Here is a 19390-nt window from a genome sequence, read left to right as displayed (position 1 = left end):
GAATCGAACCCGCGACCGCCAGTGCAACAGTCAGTGCTATTATCGCTGCGCTAACGCGTCGTCAATGTCGCATATGAATAATATATACATATTGAATAAGGTGTTAGCGCAACGGTCACTGCTATGTGGCTGTTACGCTGGCGGTCGCGGATTGGATCCCCGCACATGACAAACATTTGCCAGACATGGCCAGCATTGGCCAGACAGGTGTTTGCCGTAGTCTGGGTGTTTGTGCAGTCCTTGTGAGTCTCCTTATCGTCCCTTGGAGAGCACGTTAAGCCGTCGGTTCCGGTTTTTATCATGTAGACCTGATAGCGATCGTTACTCATAGTAGAGAATATATCCACTAACCCGCATTGGAGCAGCGTGGTGGATTAAACTCTGATTCTTCTCCTACATGGGGAAAGAGGCATATGCCCAGCAGTGGGATATTACAGGCTGAAGCAAATAAAGTGTTGGTATCCTTTTCACAAATATTTATTATCATAACACATTTGTATTTGATTGTTTTTTTGACATTATACAAAAGATCTTATTATATCGATCGTTAGGTGCGTATCGATTATTATTTTATGTCGCATATAAGCCGTGTAATACAATTGCTATAACTATATCTTAAAATAAATCTTGTTAAAACTTGTTCAGTTATGAGATAAAAAAGTTTATAAAGAAAAGCTAATAAACCATTTATCTACGAGTAAGAAAAAGGCTATAATTCAAAACTATAACCAAATAATAAATCATTTCTTCTTTCTCCAACTTTTATAATCATTATTACCGAAACCTCTCCGAGTTACATAATTTCGCTCTAACGACCCAACGACGGATTGTCATTTAAGGCTGTATTAATATCAAAAATGGCATTTAAGGGCAGAAAAGTATATTAATCATTCATGGTAATTTCAAAAAGACAACATCGTTGTATTCAGACAACGTAGGCGTGGTCCCTAACCAGCGATTTGGGATAGCTTAGGCTTTTTATACGACCCCAATTTCGTAGAAACTTTTAAGTGGAAATAAAATGTGGAAGGTCTCGCGTCGATTTCAAAGCATCGCACGTTACAGATGTTTTTATATCAATTCAATTCTACGAAAAAAAAACAATTGAAATACGCATTTGAATTTTCAGGTGAAACAATTAAATATTAAATGTCTTCTTTTGATTCAATGTCTTATTCCTTTGAAATGAAATTTTATTTTTAAAACAAACTAATATACAAAATAATAATGATATTTATTGAAATATCAACGTTTAATATAAATAAAAAATGGTTTAAAGATAAAACGATAAATGAAATGGCAATTTAAAAAATGCAACAATTAATATTTAAAAAATGTTTCAAATTCCATTCATGAAAATTCATATCAAAAATTTAATAAGAAAGTAATACTATATATTCAAAAATGAAAATATTTCAGAATCCAGATACAAAGGTTACCTCAAATTAGTGTACGATTCAAATAACGTAGGTACAGAGCATACACGAGCACTACTTACATTTTTAAATTCACCTATTCTTTAAAAATTCCCGCACCGCAAACTTGCACGATTGTACAGTAACTGCTGAAATATCACGTCCCTCTGGAATTTAAAGTTCTTGAGATTTTCATCCGTAAAACTTTAAGCAGCGATGTAAAGGATATAAAGGCTAAATTTTATCAACTTTAAAATTTTTAAATTCTTCTAGCGCCCGTTTCTGAAATATTATTCGTCTTGCTAAATCAAAAATTGAATAGTCTTACAGAATATGAACATGTTTATTTTAGAAGGGGTTCTAAAGTAGTTTTTAATATATTTACAAAGAAGTGTATCCAGTGTTAGTTTTTCTGATATTTTTACCTTTAAAGTTTGTTACTAAATACGATGATAAAAATATGTAAATATCATTACAGCCTATACAGTCCACTGCTGGACATAGGCCTCCACAAGTTTACGCCAAAAATAACGTGAACTCATGTGTTTTGCCCATAGCTTTTGGCTTTGTCGCACCGAAGACGCTGCTGCCCGTCTTCGGCCTGTGTATTTCAAAGCCAGTAGTTGGATGGTTATCCCGCCATCGGTCGGTTTCTTAAGTTCCAAGGTGGTTGTGGAACCTTGTTATCCCTTAGTCGCCTCTTACGACACCCACGGGAAGAGAGGGGCTGGCTAAATTCTTTAGTGCCGTAGCCACACAGCACAAAATATGTAAATAGTTTTATGATTAATAAACATTAATATTATGTTTTAATAGACTTGTTATAATATTGAGACTCCACACACATAAATATTACAGACGTGAATTACCACTAACATAATTATAATTTACGCCATAAAATAATAAGAAGAAAAAAATCCAACAAAAAACGTACAACACTTATGAAAAAATAATTTAAAAAAATTGAATGATTAATATAAAAAAAATATCTAAAAACAGATTGAAAGATTGATATAAAAAAACGTACAAACATACAAATAAATTATGGAGTACAGAACTTGTTAAAATCAGTTTAAAAAATTCCCCAAAACACAAGCAAATAAACAGATACTCCAATCAAAATGCACCCTTACATCATGGTTCAATCTACAACGAACAAACATTAGATTGTAACAATACCTAAAGTTTACCACATTAGCGCACTATTGGAGTTTAATCGCGATATTGATGACAAATTAACTAAAATAATTACGTTCAATGATAGTAGGAAACCGCATATGACAGAGACGTATGGTGCTGGTAGCAGATCGAAAATGATACTCCCAATCAAAATAAAACGATATTCATTTAAAGTAATAAAATATTACGTCGAATCAGAGTTTAATGAAGTAGAAAATATCAATGAGTCATATGTGAGGTAAATAGTTTTACAATAGTTATTTAAACTCGTTTAAAGTAAATTTTAAACAAACGACTTTATGCGAATACCTTTTATTGTAGTAATAATCGATTTTGTAATTTAGAAAAATGTTTCTACTCCTTTCTGTAACGATTATGTTATTATACTTTATTTTTTTTAATTTCGTCTTCCTGCCCTTATCCCAGTAGTAGGGTCGGCACAACATGTTTTCGTCTTCCATTCCTCTCTATTATTCGTCACTTCAGCGCTTACTCCTTTCTTTCTCATATCCTCACTCACACAATCCATCCATCGATATTTCGGTCTGCCGATCGCTTTTCGTCCTTCAACATTCATCCCTAACATTCTTTTACCAACATCCTCCTCATTACATGCCCATACCACGCTAACCTTTTGCTCCTCATTTTCTCAGTCCTCGTTTTTTTTTTTTTAATTTAATGAAACAATAGTAAAATAAATGTATAACAATATAAGTCGAACATTCAAATCACTGTCACATACACTTAATGAGGCCAACAATCGCTATACCTATCAAAGTTTACGAAATGTTACTCGTAACAACATAAAATACTAAATATGACAAGATAAATACACAAATGTTTTATTGTGACCTATTAATAGTAGAATCACTTTTGACAAGAACGTAGATTAAAAATAAAAGAAATTATCAAACAGGTATGCATTAGGCGATCCTATCGACCAGTATGATTTACTCGATGCGAGCTACCTCGCCGCCCGCTCCCTCTTCCTGTACAGATACTTACGGGGATGTGCTGGAACCTTAGTTCTGTATCCAGTGACAATCTAGGGGGAGAATTGACTTTTTGCTAAAATTCCTTATCTTGCGATGCTATGAGAACTTGATCACCATTTTTTCGGCGAGTAGAGACTCAAAATATTTCGTTTTAAAATATTAGCTTTAACATAAATTAAAACATATCTTCAAATCCCAACGTTATCGAAATAGATTTTAAACAACTTATTTTCTTTTTACTAATAATAATAGATATCATAATTTTTTTTTAAACAGCTTGTAAAAGACAACTACTAGTACCTACTTAATCAAAATCAATGACTACAAATACAAAAGAAAGTTAATTTCAGAACGTCGTATTATTTTGCGTTAGAAGTAATATTAATTGTAATGAAACAACTTTTTCGGATTTTGTCGCGGTTCATTAAGTTTCTTAGATTCCCGACGTTTCGGATACTTTACAGCAACCATAGTCACGGGAGGACCAGTCCTCCCGTCATAATAAAAGTAATAATAGTAAAAATAACATATAAGTATTGAAAATTTCCGTACGGGCTGCTGCTTTGTGTAAAGAGATTATCCATCAAATCCCAGGAGAACAGAGTAGAATTATGACGGAAAGGTCTAGCTGTGAAATATTTACAAACTATTACAGTTAAAATCAAGATTAAATTTACCTAAGCTTACATCTATAAGTGGCTGCGGCCACATACTGCCAGTTTTAAAAATAAAAAATGTTGTCTATTGTTACACACGATTATATAAAACATATATTTTTCTTTGTCAACAGTACCACCAAACATCCTAGATGAAGAAAGCACACAGTCAGCAGTAGCGGTCAGAGAGAACCAAAATATAAGTCTAGTTTGCAAAGCTGATGGTTTTCCAACGCCTAAAATTATGTGGCGGAGAGAAGACGGCCAATCCATAACTGTCGACAGAAGAAAGAAAGGTAATGTTACTATATTTAGATTCATGGAAACTTTACAATACCATTGTTGGAAGATCCATTTTTGTATGTGATACAATATTTATATGTTTCCGTATTTTCGCGCTTCCTGAGAAAGTTATGAAATATACTCGTAGCTTCGTATTATATACTTAATAATATTACAAGAATCCAAAGTTTGTGCATATGTTATGTGGTATGCTGCTGTGGTACCTGCATCTCCGACTTACCGTGTCGGTGCTTTAGCCAATTAAGCTATGGAACGATGTAACCGCTAGATCGAAATTTTTGATATGGTGATTTTATATTCGGTCTAAGGGACCGTGGTGCCGTCTATAGTGAGTCCTTTTACAGCACTCGTAACTATTCAAAGTTTCACATTACAATGAATTCTTTGACAGGAGACGACACATTTTTTAGACACAAATTTCGATCTAGCGAGTACATCGTTCCATAGCTTGATTGGCTAAAGCACCGACACGGTATGTCGGAGACGCAGGTTCGATGCCCGTTGGAACGGTCGATTATTTGATATGATATTAAGAACATTGTTTAAAATTGGTACTGAAGTTTAAAGTGATACCATAACTAATAGGAATACAAACGAACAGACAAAGTTGGTTTCATACATATAATTATTATTAGAACGAATTACGTCACAAGACATATTAACTGAAAACGCCTGAGAAATTAATTAATGCTAACATTTTTTACTGTACATTATTATGTTACTCAGTGACAGTAAGAAGAAAAATAAATATTGTACATTTCAGAAAAGACACTCATTTATGTAGTTGATTTATAAAGCGGCAAATTGCTGCTTGTGTTAGCGTTAACGTTTTATGAAATGCTAGACTGTTGTTGACGCGGTAATTAAGCCCGTTAAAACAATTCTAATCCGAGCTTAAGCAAAAATTTTCCAGTTAATGATAATTATGTAGGGACGTTGAAGAGTCGGTCGGTACAAAGCCCCAAATTGTTTTTCAAGTGATTTTCTTTTATCGGCGGAATTAACGCGCGCCGGTGAGTGGCACTTGCCACTAATTGTGTGACCCGCGCGTCAATCGCATGTGCTATGATTACCGAGGGTTCGCCGATGTTTTAATTACGTCCAAAAACTGTTCTCGTTTTCGATCCAACGTTAATCCTTTGTTCGGTTTTATATTCCCGGATCCGCTTTTTATTGGCGTTAATGGAAAGAGTTCGTTCCGAGTGGATGAAAGCGTTTGCGATTTAAGACTAGCGCAGAACGTTTGACTCCATTTTCCCGCTTGAAGCGCTTTAAGAGTCTATTCATTAAACAGTTTTACAATTTCATCCCTGAAGTCTTCGCGTTTACTAGCGATAAGTTTTAAATAAACTTTTAAAAAAATGTTATTTGTGATGTTTTTAAAGAAGTCTGCATAAAAGGGACACTATTAACTTAGTCTTTTTAAGGTAGAAAGCTTCCTTCATTCGTAATATTTTTATGTTAACCTCGTTTCATTTATGAGTCGGTACGATTTTAATTAAATTTTATGTTGAAAAGATTGCTTATTATTTATGTATTTGTTGTAGAATTATAGTTTTAAAATTAAAGGTTTGTGTAATTAAAAATGATTTATCAAAATTTCATTTGCATATAAATGAACAGAACTCTAGTATACAAGATAAATAATAAAATTATACTTAAAAAAATTAGTAGTGAACTTAACGCTACATTTACTTCACTTGTGTGAGAAAAAAATATTTTAAACACTCTAAGCCGTCTTCTAACGGTTTTCTTCAAGGATTTGAATATACCTACTATTGTAACATATAAGGTTAAAAATGATTTATTTTTCAAAATAATACAATTCATTTACATAAGAAATTACAAACGCTAAAATTAAACAAAAATTTGTATGTTGGGTACATCGTAATACAACAAATAAACAATTCATAGTCGAGACAAGAAATTAACAATATGGAGGGTAGGATTAAAATAATATCTATACACTATAATTATAATTATTAGAAATATGCACAAGTGTCACTACTGTTTCGAGGTTCTAGACACACACACAACACAAACATAAACGCCCAGTTCTCTGCAAAAATCCGCTGTAGCTAATACAAATGTATTCCATGTTTTTTTTTTATGTTATTAGGTCGGCAAACAAGCGTACGGCTCACCTGATGGTAAGCGATTACCGTAGCTTATAGACAACTGCGACACCAGAAGCATCGCAAGCGCGTTGCCGACCCAATCCCCAATCCCCCCAGGAGCTCTGGTCACCTTACTCACCAACAGGAACACAATACTGCTTGAAAACAGTATTATTTTGCTGTGATCTTCTGTAAGGTCGAGGTACTACCCCAGTCGGGCTGCTCCATATTTTGAGCAGGAAATTCCTGCTGTGCCCTACCTCAGTTAATCCATGTTCACGGATAGACAGCAATAAGCCAGTTTTTTGACGGTTATGTGTATATGAGTCATTTAAAATTGTGTTAGTTTAAAAAACCGTTTGTTTCAGTATCAGTATATGAAGGGGACACGCTTAGTCTGCAACGCATCAGCCGCACGGAAATGGGGGCCTATCTCTGCATCGCGACCAACGCGGTCCCGCCTTCCGTGTCGAAGAGGATCATTGTGGACGTTGAGTGTAAGCCACGTTTATTAAACTGCTATCTGTATTATCCTGTGTGTGTTGTACTGTGTGGCTACGGTACTAAAGAATATAGCCACCCTCTCTCTTCCCGTGGGTGTCGTAAGAGGCGACTAAGGGATAACACAGTTCCGCTACCACCTTGGAACTTAAAAAGCCGACCGGTGGCGGGATAACCATCCACCTGCTGGCTTTGAAAGACACAGGCCGAAGACGGGCAGCAGCGTCTTCGGTGGGACAAAGTCAGTACTGCGGTCACCAACCAGCCTGCCCAGCGTGGTGACTATGGGCAAAATACATGAGTTCACGCCATTTTTGGAGTAAATTTGTGGAGGCCTATGTCGTATGTGTATGTTATCACCCTCGTTTAGTTTTATTGCTTGTCAGATTAGTTGACCTGAAGCTGGTGGTTCCAGGTAGCTATCATAGATAGGTGATAGCAATCTTTACTTGTAGGGAAATTATCAACAAGCTCGCATGAAGCTAGCAGATTGAATGGGTTTAGTTTCATCTCTTGTTCTTTGTACAGACAAAGATATTTGCCCAGCTGTTGGAAGTTATAGGCTAAATTAAACAATCAATTACATAAGTTTACATTTATTAATTCTTCTATTTGAGTGACAAAAGCAATTTACGTGACGTCAAACCCTCAGGTACAAATCATAGAATAAATTCATGAATTAACAAAAGATATGACAATTATAGATTTGTTTATATATATATATATATATATATATATATATATATTTTTTATTGAAATAAACAGTATATAAAAAAATCTATACATTATCAAGAATGAAATAATACATATTTAAGAATGATTATCAAAATAGCTTCAAATGATCTATAACACATAATAAAGTGGTGTAAATGCGTCTTTCAAAACCAAGCAAAACTTCAATTGAATAATTGAGATTTCACAAAGAATATGAAATAATTCAAATTACCGATTAACATTTTAAAAAAAATTGTAAAAAAAGTTTACACCTCGTTTTTCCAAATTTTCATCTTACATTGTTCTAAATAAGTTTGAAGATAGCTACCGTCATTCTTTAATTGCACCATAAATTCACTGCACTAAGTATGCTATTATCGGAAAACTATTTTCTTATAAAAAAATATAATAACAATAACAATGCCCTGTTTTTATGAAATATCGCTTAACCGCAAGCAACAGCGAAGCGATAATGACTTGAAGCTGGAACGTTAAGATTTTACGCGTTTAGTGGTCGATGACGTAAAACTAAGCAATTAAGAGAGTAGATATCGAGGGTTTTGTATAGAGTTAGTAATAATTTTTATAGTAACTATTGAGTGACCTGTGCTACCATCTGTTTCGTATCGGTACAGTAAATGCTATATACAGTAAACTCGGATGGGCAGCGTATGGGAAATTACGTATAATCTTCGAGTCCAATACGCCGCAGTGTCTGAAGACGAAAGTCTTCAACCAGTGTGTGATGACATATGGATCCGAAACGTGGTCGCTAAATATGGGCCTCATAAGAAGACTCAAAGTCGCTCAGCGAGCGATGGAGAGAGCAATGCTCGTACGTGATAGAGTCAAAAATGAGGATATCCGTTGATGAACCAAGGTAACCGACATTGCTCGAAGAGCAGATGGCCGATGGGGCAGAAAAGTTCATGAGGGGCGACCGCGTACCGGGCGCCGTAGTGTTGCTAGGCCCCCCACGAGATGGACCGACGATCTGGTCTGGGTCGCGGGAAGCCGCTGGATGCGTGCTGCGCAGGACCGATCATCGTGGAAAATATTAGGGGAGGCTTATGCTCAGCAGTGGGCGTCCATGAGCTGATGTGATGATGATGATGATGATGACAGTAAATGCTGGTACGACTGTGTACTTACCTCTTACATAAAAAGCTAAAAGCGCTGTAAAGTTAACATAATCGCTGTTTCTTTGTTTCCCACTATTTTACTTCTCATATTTTTTTTTCTACCGAGCGTCTTATACGTTCCTTAATGGATTATGTCTACTTAAAACATACACACATAAATACAATACTCTATGAGAAATCAAAAGATCAAATAAAATTGTTGTTAAAACTTTAGAAACGTTTTCAAGATCATAATACTCCAATACGAGAAACTAAAAATATAAATTCACATGACTACATGAAAGCCTCATTACTGTCCATAGTTGCGTTGTCGATTAAACATAATTCGAGGTCATTGAGCCGTCATTATTCAATTAAACACGAATACAAATCACTCTCGAAAGCAATCGGAATTTCTTTTGAATATTCTTTCCTTATAAAGAAATCTGCCTAAACAAGATGACAGATTGTAATTGAAAGAAAATATTTTTAAAAGTTGCTACTCTCGATTATAAATATTAAAATCGATATTCGCCAGTTTCGTGCTGAGAGCTGCGACGTTTAAAAAGACGTTTTTACAATGATTGATTTATTATCTTTGAATGTATTAGAATAAATTGAATCGAATCGGCAACACATTGACGACGCGTTGGCGCAACGGTCACAGCACTGGTTTGTGGCTATTGCACTGGCGGTTACGGGTTCTATCCCCGCACATAACAAAAATTTGTATTGGCCATACAGACAGAAAGTTTGGGTGCCCACCGTGCCTCGGAGAGCACGTTAAGCCGTCGGTCCCGGTTGTTTTCATGTACTTACACCTGAAAGCGATCGTTACTCATATTAGGGAATATATCCGTCAACCCGCGTTGGAGCAGCGTTGTGAATTAAACTCTGACCTTTTTCTACTAATATCGATATAAAAAAAATGTAGAAACAATAGATGTACGTAATAAAGAGTAACAGATATTTTGCCATAACCAACAAATTATTAATTTTACTAATTATTTTAAAAAAAGAACGACGATGGAACTACGAGTTGATAAAGACTGTTTGCTCTCACCAATTCCATTGACTGAGCTAATCACATCGAACCGGCTTGCGCTCCGCCGATATCATTCATATTCTGAAGAAATTGGAAATTCATACGTATTAAAATTATTTTTTCTTCTAATATTAAGAATTGCATTCCACTGACAGTTGCTACATTAAATGAAAGCCTTTTTTGTAATTCATTTATTGTGAAGCTACGTATGACTACACTTTGCTTTGACTTTCTTTATATACCTTTTTTATATTCTAGTCTGTTTAATTTTATGGAGACCTTGTGGAATGCACGAATTTTAATCATTGATCGTAAACTTAAATCTTTGTTCGTAATACAGGATTTAGTAGTGATTTGGTTCTTCTCTCTAGCAATAGTCTCTTTCGAAAAGACTCTACTTATGTCTAATAATTTTAAATATATTTCGAAATAACTTGATCGGTAAACAAGCGTACGGCTCACCTGATAGTAAGCGATTACCGTAGCTTATAGATGTCTGCAACGCCAGATGCATCCCATACGCTTTATCGACCCTATCCTCAATTTGGAGCAGGTATCCTCAATTTGGCTCCTCCAGGAGCTTTGTTCACTCCTACCCTGTACTACCCCGATCGAGCTGCTTCTTATTTTAAGCGGGAAATCTCCTGCTGTTCCCTACCTCAGTTAGTTAAGCTATAGGGCAATACCTATGTATCTATTGTCTACGTTGAAATCAATAATTGGCAGTAGGTAATATCTCTTATTTTAAATATTCGCTCTCCAGCGCCATCTTTTAGTGCCTGTATAGACTGTACAGCGCCCTCTCTGTAGTTTGAATTCGTTACCGTCACAAATTGTCGAAAGGTCTTTTCTAAAATATATTCGAGTTACTTATTATTATTATAAATAGTAACAGTGTTGTATAGTATATTAAAATGTGTTGATGACCTACTGTTGTTTTTTCTGCTATGAAGTAAAAGTCTATAGAGTAGATATCAACGGATTAAGATTTATTTATTTATTTATAAGACTTTATTGCACAATATATCAAAGAATTGTATGCAAGGTGGGCTCAATGCTAAAGGCATAATAAAGGCAACTGAGGTAGGGCACAGCAGGAATTTCCTGCTCAAAATATGGAGCAGCCCGACTGGGGAAGTACCTCGACCGTACAGAAGATCACAGCAAAATAATACTGTTTTCAAGCAGTATTGTGTTCCTATTAGTGAGTAAGGTGACCAGAGCTCCTGGGGGGATTGGGATTGGGTCGGCAACGCGCTTGCGATGCTTCTGGTATTGCAGACGTCTATAAGCTACGGTAATCGCTTACCATCAGGTGAGCCGTACGCTTGTTTGCCGACCTAGTGACATAAAAAAAAGGCATTTTCTACCAGCCAACCTTAGGACGTGCAAGAGCGGACTTTCGTAGGTGTGCATATTTCAATATTAGTAAAATTCACATTAAGAGAAAAAAAGAGTAAAAACAAGATAACGTAAGTGACAATCGTTATATTATATACACGAGCAAATAATTCATGTACCAAGAGACTATACAAATACATACATACATACATAGACTTTATCTACATGTATTAGAGTCTGTGTTCACTTTGGAGCTCTAAAGAGAACTAAGGAAATTCAATTGAACTCAACAAAATAGGCCACGACACTTGAAACTGATAATTAACTAATTTTACACGAGTAGTTAACTTTTAATTACATAATTACGAGACTCTTGTAGCTTTATCCGATTATTTTGATCCTGAAAAAACTATACAATTACTAAAATTAGCTACATCTGGTATATGTGAATATATTTAAATGTGTTTCAAATTACTTAAGATCGTAAAATTACGATTTGTTCCTAATTGGCGAAACAGAAGACGTGAATTAGATTAGGTTTTGTTAGAGTTTTTACGATTCCAGGTGAAATTTATTAAATACAATGTTTCTGTTGGCTTGTATTTTTTTTTTAAATACAACTAGATCGGCATACAGGCGTACGACTCAACTGATGGTAAGTGATTATCGTAGGCTATAGACGCCTGCAACACTACAAGCATCGCAAGCGCGTTGCCGACCCTATCACCAATACCAGGAGCTCTGTACTCTTGTTCAGTACAAATTATTAATAAGAAAATTTTTTGCAATACCTGTGGAAAATCCTTAAAACCAATTATAAACTATAGGTTTTGCTATTAAGTTAATACAATAGCAGCCTATTTAGTACAAAAATTACTTTTAAAATGAACCAATTTCACAATTTTCTTGCAAATTTTTATTGTATTTCATTTCAGACAATTTCAGTCCATTCATAATTCTTTTGATCTTTAGTTATCTACAAACTATTCATTCTTAATAAATTAATTATCTTTAATATAAAAGATAAAGGAATATTCGTGAACTATCACCATCGTCATCATCATCATCATCACAGCAGCCTTTCGCAGTCCACTACTGGATATAGGCCTCCACAATTTCACGCCAAAAATGGCGTGAACTCATGTGTTTTGCCCATAGTCACCACGCTGGGCAGGCGGGTTGGTGACCAACCCAGGTGGGTTTTTTATACCCAGTATGTGTGAGTTCAAATATTTTTATTTTCAAAACTTCGTCGCGTCGGGGGACTACTAAGTGAGAAAAACAGGTGTAGTCGCAGATTGCAACAAAAGAATTTATAAAGAAATGTGTACATAATAAGACAGGCGGCAGGCGGGTTCGTGACCGCAGGGCTGGCTTTGTCGCACCAAAGAAGCTGCTGCCCGTCGTCGGCTTGTGTATTTCAAAGCCAGCAGTTGGATGGTTGTCCCGCCATCGGTCGGTTTTTTAAGTTCCAAGATAGTAGTGGAACTGTATTATCCCTTAGTCGCCTCTGACGACACCCACGGGAAGAGTGGCTAAATTCTTTAATGCCGTAACCATACAGCAGTCGTGAACTATATAACTCCACAATTTCAAACAGTCATAACATTGGAAATATTCTCTTGATGAAACAAAACCGTACTATTCAAAGGCAAAACAAACAAAAATTAATTAAAAAAAAACCTTACTGACGATTCTACTGTGAAAACGTAGACACAAATAGAACCACATTTACATAACGATCTTGGTGCTGAAAAACTTCAAACTCTCAACACAAGTAAACGATATAATATTAAAATATTATGCTTTTAAACACACGCCAGCAACCTAATAAAGTCATCTTCCACGCATGCATAAAGAAAGGTGGACTTCATAAATATTTTAAAACAACCTAGAATATTAAACCGTATCACGAGGCCCGAGTAATATTCGTCCCGAAAATTGCCATCATAAACTCTGGAAATGTGAATTACGTTCTCAAAGTGTGGATTTTATTATCCGAGGGAGATGAAAAATCGTCGACAACATTCGGCTACGTTCGTGAAAGTTCGACTCTATCTATCATTATTGAGAGTTTATAAATTGCTACCGAGTTTCCTATAGTTTAACGTAGTTCCTTGAACGCTGTCGACTTGTTTTAAATTGATATGATTAATATTTTAAGTTGATACTTTATATACTATTTTATATTAGTAATATTTTTTATTAGTATTTGTCTTGTCATATTTTGTATCCTTGTAATTGTATGATGTATTGTAATGTAGGACAAGTGTTGTAATCAAGGTCTAACTTCTAGAAGAGATCACTTCTTATATTGAGTCATAGTGGTATTAATTTTTGGTAATTAGCAATGCGCTTTTCCGCTGCAAATCAGAATTAGCCCATTTTGAAAAACTTCACTCTCCAGAATCACGCAGGTTTCCTTAAGACTTTATATTTTACTTCTATGAACTGGATGACCAAAATAAAAATTAAACTTCTTCAGCACTTAAAAGTTGAGTGATATCAATATAGCGTACTCTAATTTTCGATTATAATCCTTACTATATTAGCAACAAATATTCTAAATAACAATTTAATTACAGTTTCCCCAATGATCTGGGTGCCGAACCAGCTAGTGGGAGCCCCAGCGGGAACTGACGTCACGGTGGATTGCCACACTGAAGCGCATCCCAGGGCCATCTCCTACTGGGTGTACGATAGTGTCATGGTACTACCCACGAAGAAATATGCCATTAACACTGAAGAAAATTCATACAGGTAAAATTTTACTAATCACTAAGCAAAATGTTTCGAAGATCGTGTGGAAACATTTCGACTGTCCCTACGTATAATATCGAAATTGAAAAAAGGCACCTTACATTTTTTGCGCTGAATGATTTGTTAAGTATCGATATTGAGTATAAGCTCATGAAAAATGTGATTTTATGTGTATTTTATAGCATTTTCTTCTCTTTTTTCTTTGAAAATATACATAAAAAGTAGTTTTTTCATGCAATAAAAAAATAGAAAATTTTCGGTTTCGATACTGTACGTCGGGACAGTCGATTTATTGTTGTTTTCTATTTTTGAAATGTATTCATCTTTTTTTTTATTAATTCGTACAAAACTTTTATGGGCCTAATCAGTTGTATACCATATTCACGGCTAACTTAACAGGTAATTGTTTTGTAATATTTGAATTTTAAAACACAGCGCACAACCACTAAGATTTTTATTCGGTCCCATAGTATCCTATATAATATTACAAATTCATTACTAAAATTGGGGTCTAGTTTACTGCAACTCGATATGAGACGTCGTAACCGGTCAATTTTAAATTTTATAAATTATGCAACTAGGCCAGTCTATCTCTTCAGACTTCGGAATATCTAAAGTTCGACAACCGTCAATATGGCGAATCTAAATGGTGAAAGTTTTACGAGCGCATTTCACTTCCATTCAAAAGATCAACTTGAATAAAATGCATTTTGATTTAATAAAAAGAATATCAACTTTTAAGGTACCGACCCCAATAAGTACCGACTCCACAAATAAAATTATTAATGTCATTTTGAATTTTGATTTTTATTGTGTACAGTACCTGCTTCTCTAATTCGCTTTCATCATTCATTTTTATTTTCATCATTTCACATATCACTACATAGTATAAAACAAAGTTGCTTCCCGCTATATGCTTAAATCGTTAAAACTGCGCAACGGATTTTGATGAACTTTTCTTTAGTAAGCATAGTGATTCCAGAGGAAGGTTTATATGTATAATACATGCATAATATAGTAGGAACACTGATAGTTTTTGCAACCGTACGAAGCCGGGGCGGGTCGCTAGTCTTTAATAAAAAAACATAAAGAAGATATTTTATTTCGTTTTATTAAGGTTTTTTGCTTTCCTTTGTAATTATCAGCATAATTAATTTTCATTAAACGTAACATTTTAAAATAACTCTTTTATACAATATACAAAATTCTCGCCTTTATATATTATATAAGCAATATTAACCGTTGCCGTTCAGCAGCTGACTTCACGATTCTTGTAATATTAAATTTCATTTTCAAAAGAAACCCTCTTCAGGGTATGAAATATATTCTGTAGCCGTATCGTGCTTCCTCAATTTCACAGCTTATACATGATATTTTAAACATTTATTTTTAACAAAAAAAATTAGATCTTAAGCAATGTTAACATTCATAATTACGTTTTAATTGTCTTTTTAACGCTATGTTGTAGTGGGGCGAGTAGTCGTCAAAACACCGACGTTATGCGGGTTTGATCCCGGTTTCGGGATGGATCTTTGTATTTGTGTAAATATTTCTTTCCGGTTTGGATATGTCTTTGTGGGTTTCCCCATCGAGCCTCGGAGAGCACGTTGAGCCGTCAGTCCCGGTCGTATTCATATACACTTGATAGCGATCGTCACTCATAGTAGGGAATATATCCGCCAACCCGCAATAGAGCAATGTGGTGGATTAAGCTCTAATCCTTCTTTTACATGGAAAAGAGGCCTATGCCCAGCAATGGGATGTTACAGGCTGAATGCAATGCATACAGCCTTTTAAAAGTAATGGGCTTTAAAAATATCTAATGTTGTATGTGTGTAATGTTGGGACTTTAAAAATCTGTAATGTAAGCGCTAATTTAAAAACCTCGTAATATTGGTAAAGTTATTAACATTTTTTCCCGCTGTTCAACCATCCAATTTGATGCACTACTTAGGAAGTAATGTGTTGTATATTTCAGCAGTCATACAGTAATACTTCTAAATATATGAGACAAGTTACACAACATTAATATTACATGCTCGGTGAGAGCATTCTCACAGTAATCCGTATATTGTATTATGCATTGACGATTATAATAATGAACCTCCTATATACTCACTAATCGACCTAATGCAGCATTACTTGTGTAATATTCAAATTGTATCACACTCATAAAGCAAGCAAGATGATAAGTTTGATTCGAAGGCCGTGATCTTTAAGAAGTGAGCCTTATTACTCGATTGTCAAAAGAAAGAATTTATGACGATTTAAATTTTTTTTCGAAAAGTAGTTGTATAATTGTGTTTGCTCGCAAACGAAAACAAAAAACAATTTCAATTACATCGACTTGTAATAGAACGTAAGTAGACAAAAATATAGTCAAGTAAATATGCTCTATCAAACATAACTCAAAAATTCTCAAATTTGAATTGGACTACAATAAAAGCATAAGCTTTGGTTTAAAATAAGAGTCATCAAAATGGGTAAGTGTCAGATTTCAATTAAATTTAAAATGGGAAAACATGACACGCATTTTCGATTAAAAAAAATCATCGAATTCGATCCACTCAGAAATAAAGTAATTTTTTAATTGTGATTTCAAATAAGCCTATGGATTCTTATATTAAAATTTTGGCACTCGCAGAGGTGTATACAGTAATACCCCAACTTACGCTACCTCGACTTACGCGAATTCGGAGTTACGCGATTTAATTTTCTCGTCTATTCGTTTTTTGTTTGACTTCCCCCACCCGCATTATTATTCGTTCAGTTTACAACAGGTACAGTCGTGTAGTGCGGAATCGGTGCGTAGGTACATAAGTTACGCTATTGTGTTTTTTGGGAATCGATAGTCAGATCAATTACGAAAAGTACCCCGCAAAACTGTACCCCGACTTACGCGAATTTGACTTACGCGGATAGCGCTCAGTCCCACCTATCGCGTAAGTCCGGGGTATTACTGTATTTTGTTCACTGTATAGCTTAGCATTTCTTTTATTATAACTAAGGAGTTATAAGCTAAATTATATAAAACAAAATATAATATTGAGTAACTTTAAAGGTACAGTAAACTTGAAGGAAATATTTGTTTTTTTAAATGTATTTGGACAAATTTTAAAATATGTATTTTGGTATTACTCATTATAAGTGTGTTGTAATTATTAATGATACGTTTTATTTATTTATATCTTGATCTGATAATTTCTAGAACTTTTACGATGTTTTATTAATACAAATTTAGTCATATTTTTTTTTCGAATTTATGTTTAGCTATGTGTTATTTGGAGACCTTTATTGCTCTGATTTCCAAAGATTGTAAACTATTTAAAAAATTACCATATAATAATTAATCATTTAAAATTAAATATTATCGTTCATTTATTCATATGAATACATATATATATATGTATGTTAAAATTCTTTGGTATATTTAATAGCTTTCAATGATAATAAAATAACATTGTCGTAAATTATAAACATACCGACGAAAAAATACATCCAGAATAAAATATGTGGTCTTTTTTTAATTAATTGTTTGAAACATTTCGTTAACAGAGCACACATGAAACTCACCGTGCGGAACCTACAGACTGGTGACTTTGGGAACTACAGATGTATTTCCAAAAACTCCCTCGGGGAAACTGAAGGCTCCATTAGACTTTATGGTAAGAAACCTATGCACGTATATTGAGGTTAGGGCATAGCAGGACATATTAGCCAATCTGCAGCAGCCCGACTTAGGACCTTACAGAAGATCATACCTCTCAAGCAGGGTTGTATTCCTGTGGTAAGTAAAGTAGTCAGAGCTGGAAATCTGGTCTGTATGTTCTGGTGGGTAAGGTAGCCAAAACGAATAGGTATTCGAATCGTCATCAAGCTTGCAATGCTCGTGACGTTGTAGGCGTCAAACCAACGGTAACCGCTTACCATTCAACTTTTGTATGGTGTATTGGTCATACAGATATTTGTTTAAGCCATACAAATCTTTCATAGTTTTTCAAAGAATAACAATCAATTAATACTAATTTTTTTTTTACAGAAATACCAATGCCCTCAACATCACCGAAAGCAACAGAAATGAAGAGCAATGCCAATAAAGAGAGTGAGTATAAGAATATTGAAAACTATTTTTATTCTTAATTTTTTTTTGTTTTTTTTTTTATTGAAGTGGAAACTTTTTTAGTCGCATAGGGCACTAACTTGTTGGTAGGGGAAAATCTTATGGGTTCACGTCACCGACATGACGTGAATGACATGACATGGCCGCTGCGCGTGACATCTCATGATGTCACGCGCAGCGGCCATGTGCTGTGCGTGTTAGACGCTTTTTGGATGCGTGAAATCTTCTACGTTCGCGTACCCGACATGCAAATCTTAATACCAAAAATTCTAAGTTTTCATTTCTATTTTTTTAAGTATCGACTACAACTGTTCGAATTCTAGGTATTTTATAGCCAACTTTGCCATTTTATTATAAAGTTATTTCGGACTTAAGTTACTGATAGGATTTATTAACAGGAGGTAGGTCTTAAGCCTTTAGGATTTTCTTTTCGCAACCCTTGAGGTTGAAAATAGAAATATCGCATAGATAAAGTGGAGTAAAATGGTGAAATAGAATAATATTATACAAGTACATTTTAATTATTGGATATAGTTATCCATCAGATAACTTTATCGGCAACCCATGAATATACTTAAACTTGCAGGAATGTATACGATCTAACTATACAAACTACTCACCCTGATATAACCCGTTATTTGTTTTTCTATGTATTTTAATGGTTATTTTTGAAGTGAAACTTCGTCTCGATAAAGAAAGTAACGCATTTTAAATGTATAATAGAAGAAATGATATAGATTATATTACTGTTCAAAATGCGTAAGCGACGTTTCACGTGACACTTACGACCTTTTTCACGAGTGTGTAATCATCTATACTAATATCTAAAGAATTTATTTGTTTGTTTGTTTGAATGGACTAATCTCTACTACTGGTCCGATGTGAAAAAATCTTTCAGTGTTAAATAGCCCATTTATCGAAGAAGGCTATAGGATATATATCATCACGCTAAGACCAATAGGAGCGGAGCACCAATGAAGAATGTTTCAAAGTCTGGGTTCTTTTCTTTTGAGAGCTTCCCCTAGAAACGTTAGCCCAAAGAAACAATTCCACGCGAACGAAGTCGCGGGCAGAAGCTAGTCGTCGATAGAACAAATCTCAACGGCCTACCTTCCTACGTCTT

The 19390-nt window shown here is 34.7% G+C and overlaps 1 protein-coding gene across 1 annotated transcript in view; it reads left to right on the top strand.

Annotated features, from left to right (window-relative positions):
- LOC123654464 (lachesin-like) overlaps positions 1-19390 on the top strand; it is a 160492-nt gene that overhangs the window by 132490 nt on the left and 8612 nt on the right. Inside the window, exons 6-10 of the mRNA XM_045590364.1 lie at positions 4380-4541; positions 7034-7162; positions 13973-14147; positions 17703-17812; positions 18187-18249. Of these exons, the coding sequence (XP_045446320.1) occupies positions 4380-4541; positions 7034-7162; positions 13973-14147; positions 17703-17812; positions 18187-18249 (639 nt within the window). The remainder of the gene's footprint in view (positions 1-4379; positions 4542-7033; positions 7163-13972; positions 14148-17702; positions 17813-18186; positions 18250-19390) is intronic.

Source organism: Melitaea cinxia, chromosome 6 (assembly GCF_905220565.1).
Source record: "Melitaea cinxia chromosome 6, ilMelCinx1.1, whole genome shotgun sequence".
NCBI classification, from domain to species: Eukaryota; Metazoa; Arthropoda; class Insecta; order Lepidoptera; family Nymphalidae; genus Melitaea; species Melitaea cinxia.
Note: the sequence above shows the minus strand (reverse complement) of the source record. Positions and strands in the feature narration are given on the sequence as shown.